Source organism: Orycteropus afer, unplaced genomic scaffold (assembly GCF_000298275.1).
Source record: "Orycteropus afer afer isolate SDZICR_OR568_19922 unplaced genomic scaffold, OryAfe1.0 scaffold00064, whole genome shotgun sequence".
Lineage (NCBI taxonomy): Eukaryota > Metazoa > Chordata > Mammalia > Tubulidentata > Orycteropodidae > Orycteropus > Orycteropus afer.
In genome coordinates, this window is record NW_006921651.1 from 2,587,898 (window position 1) to 2,602,411 (window position 14,514).

General features: G+C 34.4%; 1 protein-coding gene across 1 annotated transcript in view; it reads right to left on the bottom strand.

The window, feature by feature from the left end:
• Positions 1-14,514, bottom strand: part of SLK (STE20 like kinase) — a 46,177-nt gene that overhangs the window by 10,001 nt on the left and 21,662 nt on the right. The window contains exons 8-13 of the mRNA XM_007939868.2: positions 13,183-13,311; positions 10,839-12,215; positions 8,194-8,324; positions 7,861-7,984; positions 6,473-6,652; positions 4,040-4,132 (exon numbers count right to left, since the gene is read on the bottom strand). Of these exons, the coding sequence (XP_007938059.1) occupies positions 4,040-4,132; positions 6,473-6,652; positions 7,861-7,984; positions 8,194-8,324; positions 10,839-12,215; positions 13,183-13,311 (2,034 nt within the window). The remainder of the gene's footprint in view (positions 1-4,039; positions 4,133-6,472; positions 6,653-7,860; positions 7,985-8,193; positions 8,325-10,838; positions 12,216-13,182; positions 13,312-14,514) is intronic.

The window sequence follows — 14,514 nt, forward strand, 5'->3', positions numbered from 1 at the left end:
AACAGGTAAGCAGAGTCTGAATGACTATATAGTCAGTCACAAAAGATTTTTATATTAAATCCAAAAATCACCTGAAAGTCCCTCTCATATTAATGAATATATTTTATTACTGCAAAAGAAATTAAAATTTAATATTATTGAGTTTCCATTAAATCTCCTGACTTCAAAACTCAAGTACAGTACATTCACAATGAAATTTGTAATTAGAAATTACTCTTAGGAGTAATTAAAAGGAAAGAGATCTTAACATTTCAAAGATTGAACAAATATCATTCACCTTAAAAAAAAAAGTGACAGATGGATGTGATCACTAGGAGGAACAAATAAAAGAACTTGAAGTCTTAAGGCCAAAAGTCATTTTTAAAAATGGACACATAAATCGTAAATGAATGCCCTTTAAATGTACAAGCATAAGGAATTTTCTATTAGATAACTATAAACATTAAAAGTACAACTCTGGGTGCTAGAAAACTGTTAGAAAGGGTTATGACATACTGGACTATTTGCAAAGATTTTGATCATTTTAAGGCAAAAAAAAGGCTAAAAATGGAAATGATCAGAAAAGTGATCATAATTCATAGTTTCTCTCTCTCCTTTAAAAAAAAATCAGTGTTTTGCTTACTATTTTAGAAAACTGTAAGAGTCCAACAGCTGCCAATGGAAAAAAAAAAATGTCTAATTCCAGGAGAGGAGAAAGAAGGGTTTGAAATCAAGCTGTATTCTATCTACTCCAGTTGTGTATATCAAACATCACAAACAAAAATTATAGTGTTAAATTAGCTAGTCAATTCCCTATGGAAACTGTGAGAAAGAATACAGCATGGGATTCCAGACTTAATTTAAAACTACAATAAAGAGAATAGCAACTCACTATTCATTACTGAGAATTTGAATGAATGAAAGCTAGAGTGAAATGGAACTAAAATCACTACTTTTAATATGGCTTTTCTGACCATACCCATAATTAAGACATCTACATAAACATATATGCAATCAAAATGTCACTTCACACAAAGATAAAAATCTAATCACAGCATTCAATTTCTCACATGTGCAGAACTTATAAATACTATTGGGAAGATACTTTATTTAAGATGAAAATCACAAATTAAAATTATATGGTAGGGCAGATAAAAAAAAGAGAACACTGTCTTAGAAGTGTTCTAGCTCCAGCTCTACCATTGAATCTCTTGTGTGACTTCATACGTCACGTAAGTCTCCTGTGCCTTGATTTCTTCTCTGTAAAATGACACGCTCCATCCCTGTGTTACGGTGGTAGCAGTGACAATGAAACGTGAAAACTCTGTGAAGAGCACTGTATCACAAAGTCAATGTCAGGTTAGTACTATTTCTGTCATTTCTGACATCATCATCTATCAATTTTAGCAAATGAAGCCAACAATGAAAAGGCACATGTGAGTCAAAGACAAAGCAGATAAAGCAAGAACTACTGGCACGCGGGACTTACGTCCTGCATTTGGGGGGCGCTGAAGACTGCAAAGGATGACAACTGAAAGGACTGAATCATGACCTGAGCAACACCCTGTGGAGCAGAATACAACACACCTCCCAGGTAAGAAGATATTCAAATGACTTTTTGTTAATGGAAAGAATCATTACACAAATGTTGAGTTTCTTGAGGCCCAGAACAAGTCACTTAACAAGGGGGGCCTCTTATCTATAAAATGAAGGATTTGAACTAGATCAGTAGTTTCCAAACTAGTTTGCTGCTGCTGTTTTTCAACTAGTAAAATCCTCTTTAAAAAACTCTTTTTAAAATCCTAGTTTTAAAAACATAAAAAGTGGTGCTGCTTTGCTTGAAGTAGAAGCAGCCTGACCCGGAGTCCTAGGACACTCATATTTATGCCAAACTCAAGAGTGCCTGGAACACAGTCTGAAAAGCCACTGAACTCAGATCAAATACATTCTAGTTCCATGACTGTTATTTATTAATTTTTTAAAAAAAGTTTAAAATGGACTCTGTAGAGTTATCAGGTTCCACAGCACGTTCATCAAAAGCAGCAACTACACAGAAATACTTTTGAAATTTCTTAATTATTAAATTTACAGAGAAAAATTTAGTCAGAAAATGCAGGCCAGCCCCCCGAAATTATATGAAAAATCACCAACAAAGTCCTATTACCTTGTAAGTTCATTAATTCATTCAAAGACAAATTCTCAGTTTCAACACTAGGGTCTGATATATCACTTTTTGGAATAAAAAAAAAGCTATCCATATTCCATTAAAAGTCAAAACCATATTGTTACTACCTGGCTTGAAATACAAAGTATCCCACAGTAGGGTGGTGGTCAGCAAGGACTGCTTTCTTCTTCACCGATTAATAGACATGGCCACCAACCACTACTAGGTCACTAGACTGATGAAAGTTCAGAGCAGGCAGAAAAGGTGGTTTAAACACCTAAGAGTCAAGCAGTATGATGTATTGGTCTAGTGCATGAACTAAGAGCTGCACTTGCCTGGATGCAAACCCTGGCTCTACCACTAACCAGAGGTGTGACGTTGGAGAGTCACTCACTATTCCTGTGCTTTAGTTCCCTCACTAGTAAAATGGGGTTAATAAGAGTAACTACCTCATAATTTGTTGGGAGATTAATGACTTAATACATGTAAAGCATTTAGAATAGTACTTGACCATCACAAATGTTGCATATGCTATTGTTACTGTTGTTGCTATGTGCTGTTGAGTCCGACCGACTCATAGTGAGCCCTCCTTGGGTTTCCAAGGCAGTATCACTACAGAAGTAGATTGCCCAGTTTTCCTCCCAAGGAGTGGTTGGTGGGTTTGAACCACCAGCCTTCTAGTTAGCGTCAAGTGCCTTAGGCACTATGCTACCAGAGCTCCTACTGGATCAAGATGAAATTTTTTACTAGTTCATGACAGGAAAAATAAAAACTAAGTTTATTAAAATACGCTAGTTTTATTAAATTTTGAAATTACTTTTCCTTAGTGTTAAAAATATTCTCCCATTTGAAATGATGATGACAAGCAAATGGCAGTTTTAAAATATTCTTACCTCGCAAATGAAAAAACTTGTAACGGTAATCTATTTGTCATGTTTCCCAATGGTTTTTATTATTTGTTTTTTTTTTGTTTGTTTGTTTTAATGGGTCTATGAAATCCAAAAGCCTAGGAACTACTTTTTAAGTCAATAAAATCACATCATAAAGATTATTCAAAGTAACAACTAATACATAACCCATGTCTCTTCTTCCTTTCACTGACATATTAATTAAAAATTGAGCTTACTTCTCTATCTTTGATTCCAGGCTGAGCGCAAATTTATTTAAAAAACTCACCCTTCTCAGAATAAAAGACCTTGTAAAAAACATGTGAAACAGTTCTAGGAAATTTTCTTGAAAATACTAATACTTTACCGTCTTTATTAGCTGTATCTATCATAACTTAGAATCAAGTTTCTTTAATTCTACATAGGTAAAAATCGTCTATTCTTTTAACTGCTAGATTTATACTTCCAACTCAGAAAGAAAAACGTGTTTCATATTTAAAACCTGGTTTTAGAGTTTTTTATGTAATCAAGTTTATAAGTAAAAAAATATTTGATTTACTATTTAAGGTTATCTTTTACCATTTTTCTTCTAATTTTGAACTTAACAGAAATAATGGCCTTTTAGTAAGTATTCTTTTCCTATGCACAAAGCTTATATTCTCACCCTCTATTTTTCTGCCCTAAAAGCCTTCTATCAAACACTGGCATTACTAAAAAACCATAAGCTTCTATGATATTAGTATCACGTAACAGTGGATTATACATTAACATATTTATTTCATCTGAAATCAGTTTCCCAAACATTCCACTTAATTCCATACTAACAGCTTAAATGTCACCATTAGTGTGAATTTAGAACTACATCAAAAATATCCTGGGTTCCTCTGAATGAGAAGAAGTCAACGTCACATAAGAATTGCAGTTAAATTTACCCTTTCGACCACGGCTTATTGAGCTGTGAGAATAATGCTGCTTTCTGTTTTTAGTAGCATTAAGCTGCTGCTGTTACCTGAGCATGCTGGCTTTGTGCAAGCTCCTCTTTCCTGCGTTTCATGAGCTCTTTTCTCAGCTCTTTGGGTGCTTTCTCCACTTCATTTATAACCTACAGTGTATAAGCATGCAGGAGGTGGGGAAATAATACTTTCTCCACAGCAAGCATTTTTGTGAGCAGACAAGCTACAAGTCAAATATTAAAGTTGTTAAGAGTTTTTGCAACATGCATTAGCACAGGTGTTAGTTTGGTGAAAAAGAACGAAAGGACAGAACATGCTTGATCTCAGTGCGGAAAGAGACATTACACCATATAGTTGCTTAATTATCCCTATTATCATCTTCTCTCTTAAAGGTCCAATCAGTGAAGAACAGTTGCAATACTGATGCTGAACTAAATGTGATAAACTCAACTGACCTTCTTGAAAGATCGTAAAATGACAAACATATCATTTGACACTGCTTGAAATATTGAAAATAAAGAAAGCTAATGCCATTTTAAAAAGTGTAAAATTTCATACATGGCTTGATAATACTAAAGAAATAATTAAAATGTAATTCACCTAATGAAATTAAAAAGAAGGGGAGGGAAAGACAAACCTTAAAATATACGTAAGAAAAATAAATGAATACTGAATTTTGGTTTTTTTTTTCCCCACAAAACACACCATTATTTATACAGTGTGGTAAAAATGAGTATAAGTAATTTTGTGTAGGATAATAATTTCCTTTGCTGACAATTTAAGCAAGCTTGTCAACTTTTAATTTGATAATATAAGCACTCTTAAAATAAGTTTAGTAGGCTGTGATTTACACCAGATGAAGTATAATATAAAATATACTTTAGAGCTCCTCCTTTTTCACATTTCAAAATTCTAGATGTGTGCTCTAACAATAGGTCTGCAATTTAACTACGACAAATATTCATGTGTTTACAAGTAGAAGCACCAAAAGAAACCAGATTCCAAATCACCACATGGTCTGTGAAAGAGACTGATTTTGATTTAACACAGGGTATTTAAAATTTCCCACCAGTAACCCCCCATGAAACCAAATCACCATTAAAAGGAAGAAACTCCCCAAATGCAAGAAGTTTAGTGATAAGAAAAAAAACATAATTATTTAAAATATGCACATCATGATCTCAACACATTCACTGACTAAAACTCTCCTACCCAGCAACAGACAATATAACTAGAGAATTCTATGTATCTAGGATTAAATTGTTAATCCAGAAATTTTATTGCATTTAATCTGATATAAAGAATAACCTCTTAATAAAAACTACTCATGGTTTTAAGAAAATTAGTAAGTAGTCCCAATAAAGTCATACATCATAGTATATACAGCACTTCTATATAAAACGTAATGAATAACAAAACCATAATTTTTAGAAATGGTAGCCACATAAAATAAAATTACACCCCATTTCATTTCTCTCTGTAAAAAGAAACTAAAATGCACTGTATTTATCAGTGTTAAGTAGATCCTTAAGATTCAGCAATATGATGTTCCATTTTCTTCATAATTTACAAGTTAATGTAAATAAATCTGAGCATCTGAGATGTGTAACAAACATGAAAATACATGTAGTAGCTCAGCTGAGATTTATTTTGTTCTAACCCTAAAAGAACTGATAATCATTATTATCCCTAGAGTCAATACCATGAAAAGGTAAATCCTTCTCCTACACTGACAATGTAGAATAAATCATTATCTCTGAAAAGTGCTTATACGTAAAGTTGTCTTATTTTTATTTTAATTTAGACAAAAAGACACACTAATATGTAAATCCTCCTCTGAATCAGTGATAATCCTTTACAGTAAATAACACTATAAAGCGATTCTTTAACAATATGGAACAGTTCAGGAAAAACAAAAAAACTCAGAATCAAGTGACTTTACAGGTATTTTCTACTCATGACTATAGAAAGCACCTCACAATGTGATGAACTTATAGATATTATCTCAAATTTCAGGCTACTCAGGCTTTGTTTTGGCAAAATGTCCAAGAAAGGCAATCAATCAAGCTAATCAAGAGAAACAAATTATTAAAAGTATGAACTAAAGATGATAAATAATAAATGATAAAATGAATTAGTGCTGCTGCCTTCAAACACAACATAGTAAGTTTTCTGTTAAAAACTATTTCTATATAAGGCTTTAAATTTTGCATTAATAAAGGAGAAATGGTAGAATGGAAGAAAGATGGATTAGACTCAATCTGAAGATTGGTTCAAGGTTTACCTGGTACTTACTAGAAGCTTTGTAAACTAGAGCAAGCCCCTTAAACCTCTCTCATTCCAGTTTTCTTGGCAATAAAATGGGGATAATGACTGGGCTTACTACTACCCTATATGACACTTGGGAAGACTGAATGAGATAACAAATGAGATAATCCTAAGTATACATGAAAATAGCTCTAGTAATTAAAATCAGTAGTTACGCTTACCTCCTTCTTTCGATTCTTTAGCACATTCTGAAATTTGGACAGCTCTTTCTCTTGTTCCCCTTTAATGCGTTTGGCTTCATCTCGCAAGCGATTTGTGTGTTCTTGTTCTAGACGTTCAATGGTCTGTTTCTGCTGTTTTTCTAGATTCTCAATTTCTTGGTCATATTGTCGCTTTTTACTCTGTGAAACAATGTAGCTCAAGATTATTTCACTTTCTATCACACATATTTCATTATACTAAAGATACATACTAAAAGCACCTAACTAGCACTTAAATTTAATGATGTGATATAACTTATGTAATACCGAAGAAGTCAAATTTAATTCCTCACTACTCAGCTCAAGATACACTAAAATACATTAAGAAATTCTTCAAAAAGATTAGCAGTTCATTTTTTTTAACATGGAAAATATTTTTTCTATTATACAAGTAAAAGAATTCTCAATATTTTATGCAAAACTAGAAAAATATCCAGTTGCTATAAAGTATTAAAGTAGGAGGAAAAAATGTCTGTATTTATGCAATAAAAATTTTGATTAAGCAAAACCTTACTTGAAGTCTATTTTAATAATATAAAATTACTTGCCATTTTCAAGTCTACTCTTTCTGCTTAAGTTTTTTAAAATAAATACCTATTCCATTGAAACAAATCTTTTTGGTATAAATCTCTTTCAACAACAAAAATTTCTGATTACATAACAGTAATACTGCAATTTTGGTATAGGTAACTATTTGGAAAGGGCAGTATCTTCTAAAAATAACACAAAAACTAAAACATTTTAGAATGTTTTGGAGGGAAAGGGGAACAGTGCTGATAAGGTTCTGGAAAATCCACTATAAGTATTGTAAAAATACTCGGAACAAAAGTATTTTCTTAGGAATTCTGAGTTATGATCCAACAAATATAGTAACAATGCCACAGTTAGCATAAAACAAGACTTGTTACTTACAATTTCAAGTACAGCAAAAGGACTATATTCAAAACAAAAATACCGTAACATAAAAAATGTGCTAAATGTTCAACAGACGTTATCAGAATTTTAAATCACAACCATATCCTTTTCTGACTCTGGGCAAGACAAAAACTGAAGGGGTTCAGTGACAATTACCCTAGACTCATCAGCACTATTTTCTCCAGCAGCTCTCAATAGAGAAGTGACTAGTGATATCAAGACTTGGATGGAAGATTCTTTCCAGTGAAAAGGACCAAAAAAGACAGCTAGACCACCAAAGAGTTTAAGTAAAGGCCAGGATTATGTCACAAAGCCAGAGAAGCCTCAGGAATCAGTGAACAAACTCGAAAACCTGCTAGTGCTTTTCGGTTTCACTTTGTTTTTTAAGCACTAAAATTCATTTACAAAGTGGTACAAAAATCTAAAGACTTTACCATCATTTCTTGCTCAAAGCGCCGGAAAATTTGTTCTCGCTGTTGCTGCAGTTTACTGTTGAGCTGCTGCTGTGCTCTTTGCTCTTCTTTTTGAAGAAATCTTAATTCCCGGAGCTCCTGACGTCTGAAAAAATGTATTGGTGATGAGAAAGAAAGCAAGTATCTTTGAAGTAATGCTAAAAAATAACATATTTTTTTTTTAAATAGAAAAGTAATGAAAGAATGACACAAAATTAGCCAGTAATTTACCCTGGTTTTCTCTATTCTCTAGACTTCATAGAGACCAGAAAAAAGTCATAAATACAGTTTTAATTATGCTGTTTCTCTACTCACCTAAGAAACCTCAGCTCTTCGGTTTTGGAATCACTATCTGTAACTATCTTTGATGTTGTTACACTCACTTCTACACCATCAACAACAAATTTGCGTGTCTTCTTCAATGTTTTCTTTTGTCTTCTTGTTTCCTGAGTCAGATTTTATTTTAGTTAGTATTTATAGGGAAACACTAGAGGTAAAGAACATATTCTTTAAAAAACTGAACAGCTACAAAGACGATAAACAAGACATGTACAAAGTATTATAATAAAGCAGTAACATTCATCGGCAGAGGAGCCCTGGAGGCAAGATGGGTAAGCACCTGGCTGCTCATCTAAAGGTTGGTGATTCGAATCCACCCAGCAGTGATCTGCTTCCATAAAGACTACAGCCAAGAAAACCCGCGGGGAGTTCTACTCTGTCAGAGGGCCACTGCCAGCTGGAACTGACTCAGCAGCACCCAACAAGTACTACTTACCTGTAGAGCCAATTATGTCACCTTAAATCTTGTCTCCCTTACCCGATTTACAAACGAGTTCAAATAAAACTTTTAAGAAGTGAAAGCATCCAGTTTAATTATGCAATTACATGTAACTTTTACTGTACCAAATAATAATTAGGCACAGTGATAATGAGCAATTCACACAAAAGACTAATGAGTATATTTTTACATACAATTTTTTTCTTTCTCTTTTCACTTTGTAAGGTCTCAGGTACCTCTGTTTTTCACAGTTTTCGAATCACTGACAACACTTAAATTCCTGGGGCTCAATCCTTAAAGACTCTAAATCAGTAAATCCGTAGATATCTGGAAATCTAGATTTTGAAAAGTATCCCCAGCTAATTTTTAAATACTGCCAGGACTAGGAATCAATAATCTATTTAACTAGCAATAATATCAACAGCCCTCCTTCATCTCCAGTTATGAGAAAGACAGCATCTCTACTATCCTCCAAAACTCCCAGACCCCCTGCTAGCTAATGGCTAAAATTCTTTTCCAAGGCCAAACTTTTCATTCTTCAGCTGGTATCCAAAAGCTTTTAAATGCAAAAGAAGTGTAAGAGCTCTTCAAATACATCATGGTACATGAGAATGGTTTAGGGTTGGGGATGGTAATGGGTTAGTGAAACCAAATGTACATGAAATGTCAAATGTAAAACAAACTCTCCTCTGTAAACTTGCACCTAAAGCACAATAAAAAATAAAAGTAAAAAAGAAATACATTGTGGTATACAGGTAAGCACTGAGAGCAGATAATTACTTGTTTTGATATGAGTGAAGGAGTCAGAAAGGGGAAAAAAGAGTGGCAAGTGAAAATACTAAACTCAAAACGCATAAAATTTTAGTTTGTCTTTGACACCTTCAGTCCCCTTTCTGCACATCCTCTTACTCTATTCTTCAGGCTTTCAGCATCCTCATGCTTTCTGCCTAAGCCCGTGGGACCCTACACAGGCCTGCTCTAAAATCCAGTCGGCATGTTTCAAAAAACAGATCAACCTCCACTTACCTTGCAAACTTTCCATTTATTCAGTAAAAATATCCATGATTAATATCCTTAATCCTCATGAAAGTATTTGCATTTTTAAAAGCGCTATTAAACCAACTGAATGAATTTTAGGTTTGTAAAATTTCAGTCAGTTAAACAAAGTAAACTAAACTAATACAACAAGAAGGAACCTCAGGTAATATATGTAATATTTGGGGCAGATAGGCAGGCTGATCAATCATGCCCTAGAGTCCTGCTCCAAAGGTCAGTTTTTCTGGGTTACTTCTACTTTTCACAGTCTTCTCTTGTGCTACTTAAGACTCTCTAGGAAGTACTTTTACAAAGAGTAGTCAATGGTTCGCCTGTATCAGAATTCCATGGGATCTTTTATTACAAAAAATCCTTGGGCCCTACCCCACACTTAAATATAGCTCCCCTTGGTAATTCTTAAGCACACTCAGATTTGAGAATTTTGATAATTATATTCTAAAAGCTCAAAGTATTCTGAGCTTTAGTTTTTGGTTTTGTTTCCCCCAGAATGGTTCTCACGATGGTCGCAACAGCTGTGACTGAGGCAGCAAGAGTGGTCATTTACATGGGCCAGTGGTAAATCAAGAAGTGTTTATTCCTAAAAGTTCTTAAAAAGAGATCATTCTTTCAATTTCTCAATTATTTCATATATTACCGATTTTTTACTAAAATAGTCTCCAAACACGTGCAGTAACAGAACCCAAATCAGCCAGCTAAGTGCCAACTCTATACTATTTATCAATACCACGCTGGCAAAATGAGGCCCCAGCACCAGTTACCACCGAGTCCATGTGACTCAGGTGACCCTGTGTGTGTGGGAGCAGAGCCGTACTCCAAAGGGTTTCCAGTGGCTGGTTTTTTGGAATTAAACCACCAGGCATTCCTTCTGAGGCACTTCTGGGTAGACTCACACCATCAACCTTTCAGTTAGGAGTTAAGCATGGAGGTCCTACCAAAAAATTTTAAAATTACATCCAGACTCTCTCTCTTTTGCTCTTGTTAATTCATTGTCTCTACAGGCCTTAAGAATTTTATAGTTTCATACTGATTTAGTGCTGCTTTATTTTCAAGGTATCAGTTCATATAAACTCTAAATTGCCAAATGACAGAGCAAAAATAACCCAAACAAGGACCCATGTACACTTACTTGTAAAGATATTGATCCACTGTCTTTAGTTTTACTTAGGAAACTAGAGATGGATAAATTCAAGTCAATGCTGCTATTATCAGCAGTAGAGCCAGTGCCTGAATCGGTATCATTTTCTTTTTGATTCTCAGATTCTGGTAGCAACATGGTTTCAGTTTTTGATAAAGCACCTATTTCTCCTTTATCTTCTACATCTTCAGAGTTGACATTAATACTAGGTACTGGGACAGGCTGAGGTTCATTGGGCTGTGAAGCTGCAGGAACTTGAGGTTCTGTTTTAATTGGCACTTCACATGGGATTTCTTCTTGTTTCATATCTATCTGAGCAGTGCCTTTATGAACACCCCCAGTTTCACTTCCTATAGTCTTCTGATCAGCATCAATCACTGCACTTCTGACCTCTATTTCTTCAGTGTTACTTGATTCAGTAATTTCCTCAACTTCATTTGTCCCTGGTTCCTCCCTGGTCTCCAAAATGTTCTCTGAATTGTTGCCTAATTGTTCCTTATTTTTACCTTCTAAAGATGTTTGATCTATCTCATTAGTTTCAATTATTTCATTAACAGGAACCTCGTCAGTGCCACCAGTCTCAGGACCCTCCTTGGGCTTACCTACTAATTTCTCATCTACTTCAACCACTCCTTTCCCATCATTTGTCTGAGCATCCTCAGCTTTGTTTTCAACTGTCTTCTGAGCAACATCTACCACCTCATTTGTTCTCACCACATTGTTTAGATCGCTGATCACATCTTTTTCAGTTTTGTCATCTTCTCCCAGTTTCTCTTGGGTGTCTTTCTTTATAAGCTTAACTTCATTACCAACTGCCTGAATATCTACCTCTTTTTCTCCAGTCTCTTGAGAAACTAAATCCACTGTCGGAATAGCAGTATCATTAATTTCTTCAGCTTTCATAAGCTTATTTTCAAATGTTGGTTGCTTTTCTTGACCTCTTTCCTCCTCAGGTTTCAGATTATGTTCAAAATTTGTTTCTAGAGTTAGTTCTACATTACTCTTTTCTTCTTCGTTGACCGAGCTGACAGCCACAGCTTGCCGGGGTTCTGTGTCAGGCAGATCTTCAAGCTTGGGTCTCTTTTCCTCTCTCCCATTCTCTTCAATTAGTGTTGTGCTATTTTGGAATTCAATCATAGCTTCTGAATGAGCATCATTAACATGTTCATTAATACCCTCCACTGCTTTTTCAATTTCATCAGTGGTAGGTTTTTCATCAAGAATTTTGCCATTAAATTTATCTTCAGAAGTATTACGTTCTGTTTTTTCTGAGACAGATTCCAAAATACAAGCATTTTGTGAAAGTTTATCCTCTTCAGAGCTGGCAATACTAAGGTCAGATGAAGCACGCTTACTTGCAGGTATTGGCTAAAAAAGATTTTAATACATAAAAAAATGATCAATAAATAGTCACTGGATGACCGTGTGTGTGTGTGTATACACACACACACATATATACACACATATACATACATATTTAGTGTGAAATCATGATCTCAAGATGGTAACACAGTGTGTGTGTGTGTATGTGTGTGTATATATATACTATACAAAATATACTATTTTAAATATATTATGATTATATATAATCAAATATTAAAGATATGATTTAATATTTTTATTTAGTAAAACTTGTTGATGTTATAAAAATAATTTAAAGAATTGAAAAATCCTCATATAATGAATAAAATGAAAATGGGTAGCAAGGAGCAACCTTGCTATTAAGCTTTGTCTCTAAACTTAAAGGTTTTCTCTTGGCATCCATCAATTAATCCTTAGCTACAACTGCAACCACTCTGTCCTGTAAGCTGGAATCAATTAGATGGCAAAAGGTTTTAGGCTCCACTTCAACTGAAGAACAGGGGGTTCTAGTTAGCAACTAATAGCAACAAAAGGCTCATAATTTATGCCATGTTTCCACTTTAAATTATTTAAATAGATGACAAAATGTTTGCAAAGATATTTGTAAACATGTTTATAAACATGTCTATAGTCCAAACCATTTAATAACTATGTATTTAAGACAGAACATAAAAAATTTAAACGTAATATGTCTATAACAGTTTTCAAATATTCCATTGGTAAAAGTTCCTTTTAATCATTAAAATATTAATTTTAATTAATTCTTTCTCATGCCACATATAATTTACCTTATGTTTAAATAAACTTTAAAAGTAAACAGTATTCTCTGTAAACCTTCACCCAAATCACAATTAAAAAAAGTAAATAGCATTCAATATTAAAAGTATTATACAATTAACAGAACATGAATTTAAATAATCCTTTAAGTAACTACAAAAATTGCCTAAATGAAATTTCCTTTCTAAATACTGACCAGAGAATTTTCTGTTTCCTCATCATCATCATCTTCTTTGCCATCTTCAACTTCTTCTGTTACCTCGGCCTTTGCCTCTGCAATCAGTTCTCGGATTGGTTTGTTGGAATCAACAGTAACAAAGGGATGCTGTTGATTATTAAAAAGAGGATACTCAAGTAATTTCCAGACATAAAATACACATTCCTAATGTAGAAACTCTACAGGGTATCTCTACTCTGTCCTATAGGGTTGCTGTAAGTTGGAAATGACTTGACAGCAACCAGTTTGGTTTGGAATGTGGTATACTAATGTGAACATGTTATTGTCATTGTTGTTATGTGCTGTCGAGTCAGACCTGACTCACAGGAACCCTTCCTTGGGTTTCCAAAACAGTATCACTACGGAAGTAGATTCCCCAACCTTCCTTCCAAGGAGTGGCTGGTGGGTTTGAACTGCCAACCTTTTGGTTAGCAGTCAAGTCCCTTAGGCACGATGCTACCAGTGCTCCTAATGTGAGCATACACATAGGAAAAAAACATAAAAACCTTAGATATTTCCTCTGGTAAGGGAAGGAGAGAAAAGGGACTAGGCAGGGATAGAGCTGCCTGCAATTTTATCTGTACTTTCTTTTAAAGAAGCTGAAGCAGACATATCAAAGTGATAACACTTGTTAAATCTGGGTAGTGGGTACATATACTTTCATATGTTTGAAAATTTCACAATCTACTCGTGAAAATCCACCACTCATCTGTCAGTCTGTCGTACTGTGCTGACTTGCATGTTACTGTGGTGCTGGAAGTTATGTCACCAGTATTTCAAACACCAGCAGGATTACCCATAGTGGATAGGTTTCAGCAGAGATTCCAGACTAAGATAGAGTAGGAAGAAGGACTTGGAGGCCGACTTCTGAAAAAAGTGGCCAGAAAACCTTATGAATAGCAGTGGAACATTGTGTGATACAAGGTTAGAAGAACAGCCCCTCAGGTTGGAAGAACTCAAAATATACCTGAAGAAGCTGCCTCCTCAAAGGTGAATCGACCTTAATAATGTGGATAGAGTAAAACTTTTGGGACCTTCATTTGCTAATGTGACACAACTCAAAATGAGAAGAAACAGCTGCAAACATCCATTAATAATTGGACTGTAGAATGTACACAGTATGAATCCAGGAAAACTAGAAGATGTCAAAAATGAAATGAACACATAAAGATGGATATCCTAGGCATTAGTGAGTGAAAATGGACTAGTATTGGCCATTTTGAATTGGATAATCATATGGTCTACTAATGTTTCAGCTCTTTCCCAGTCCTATTTTGAGAGCCTTTTAACCTAAATGGACTACTACTAAAG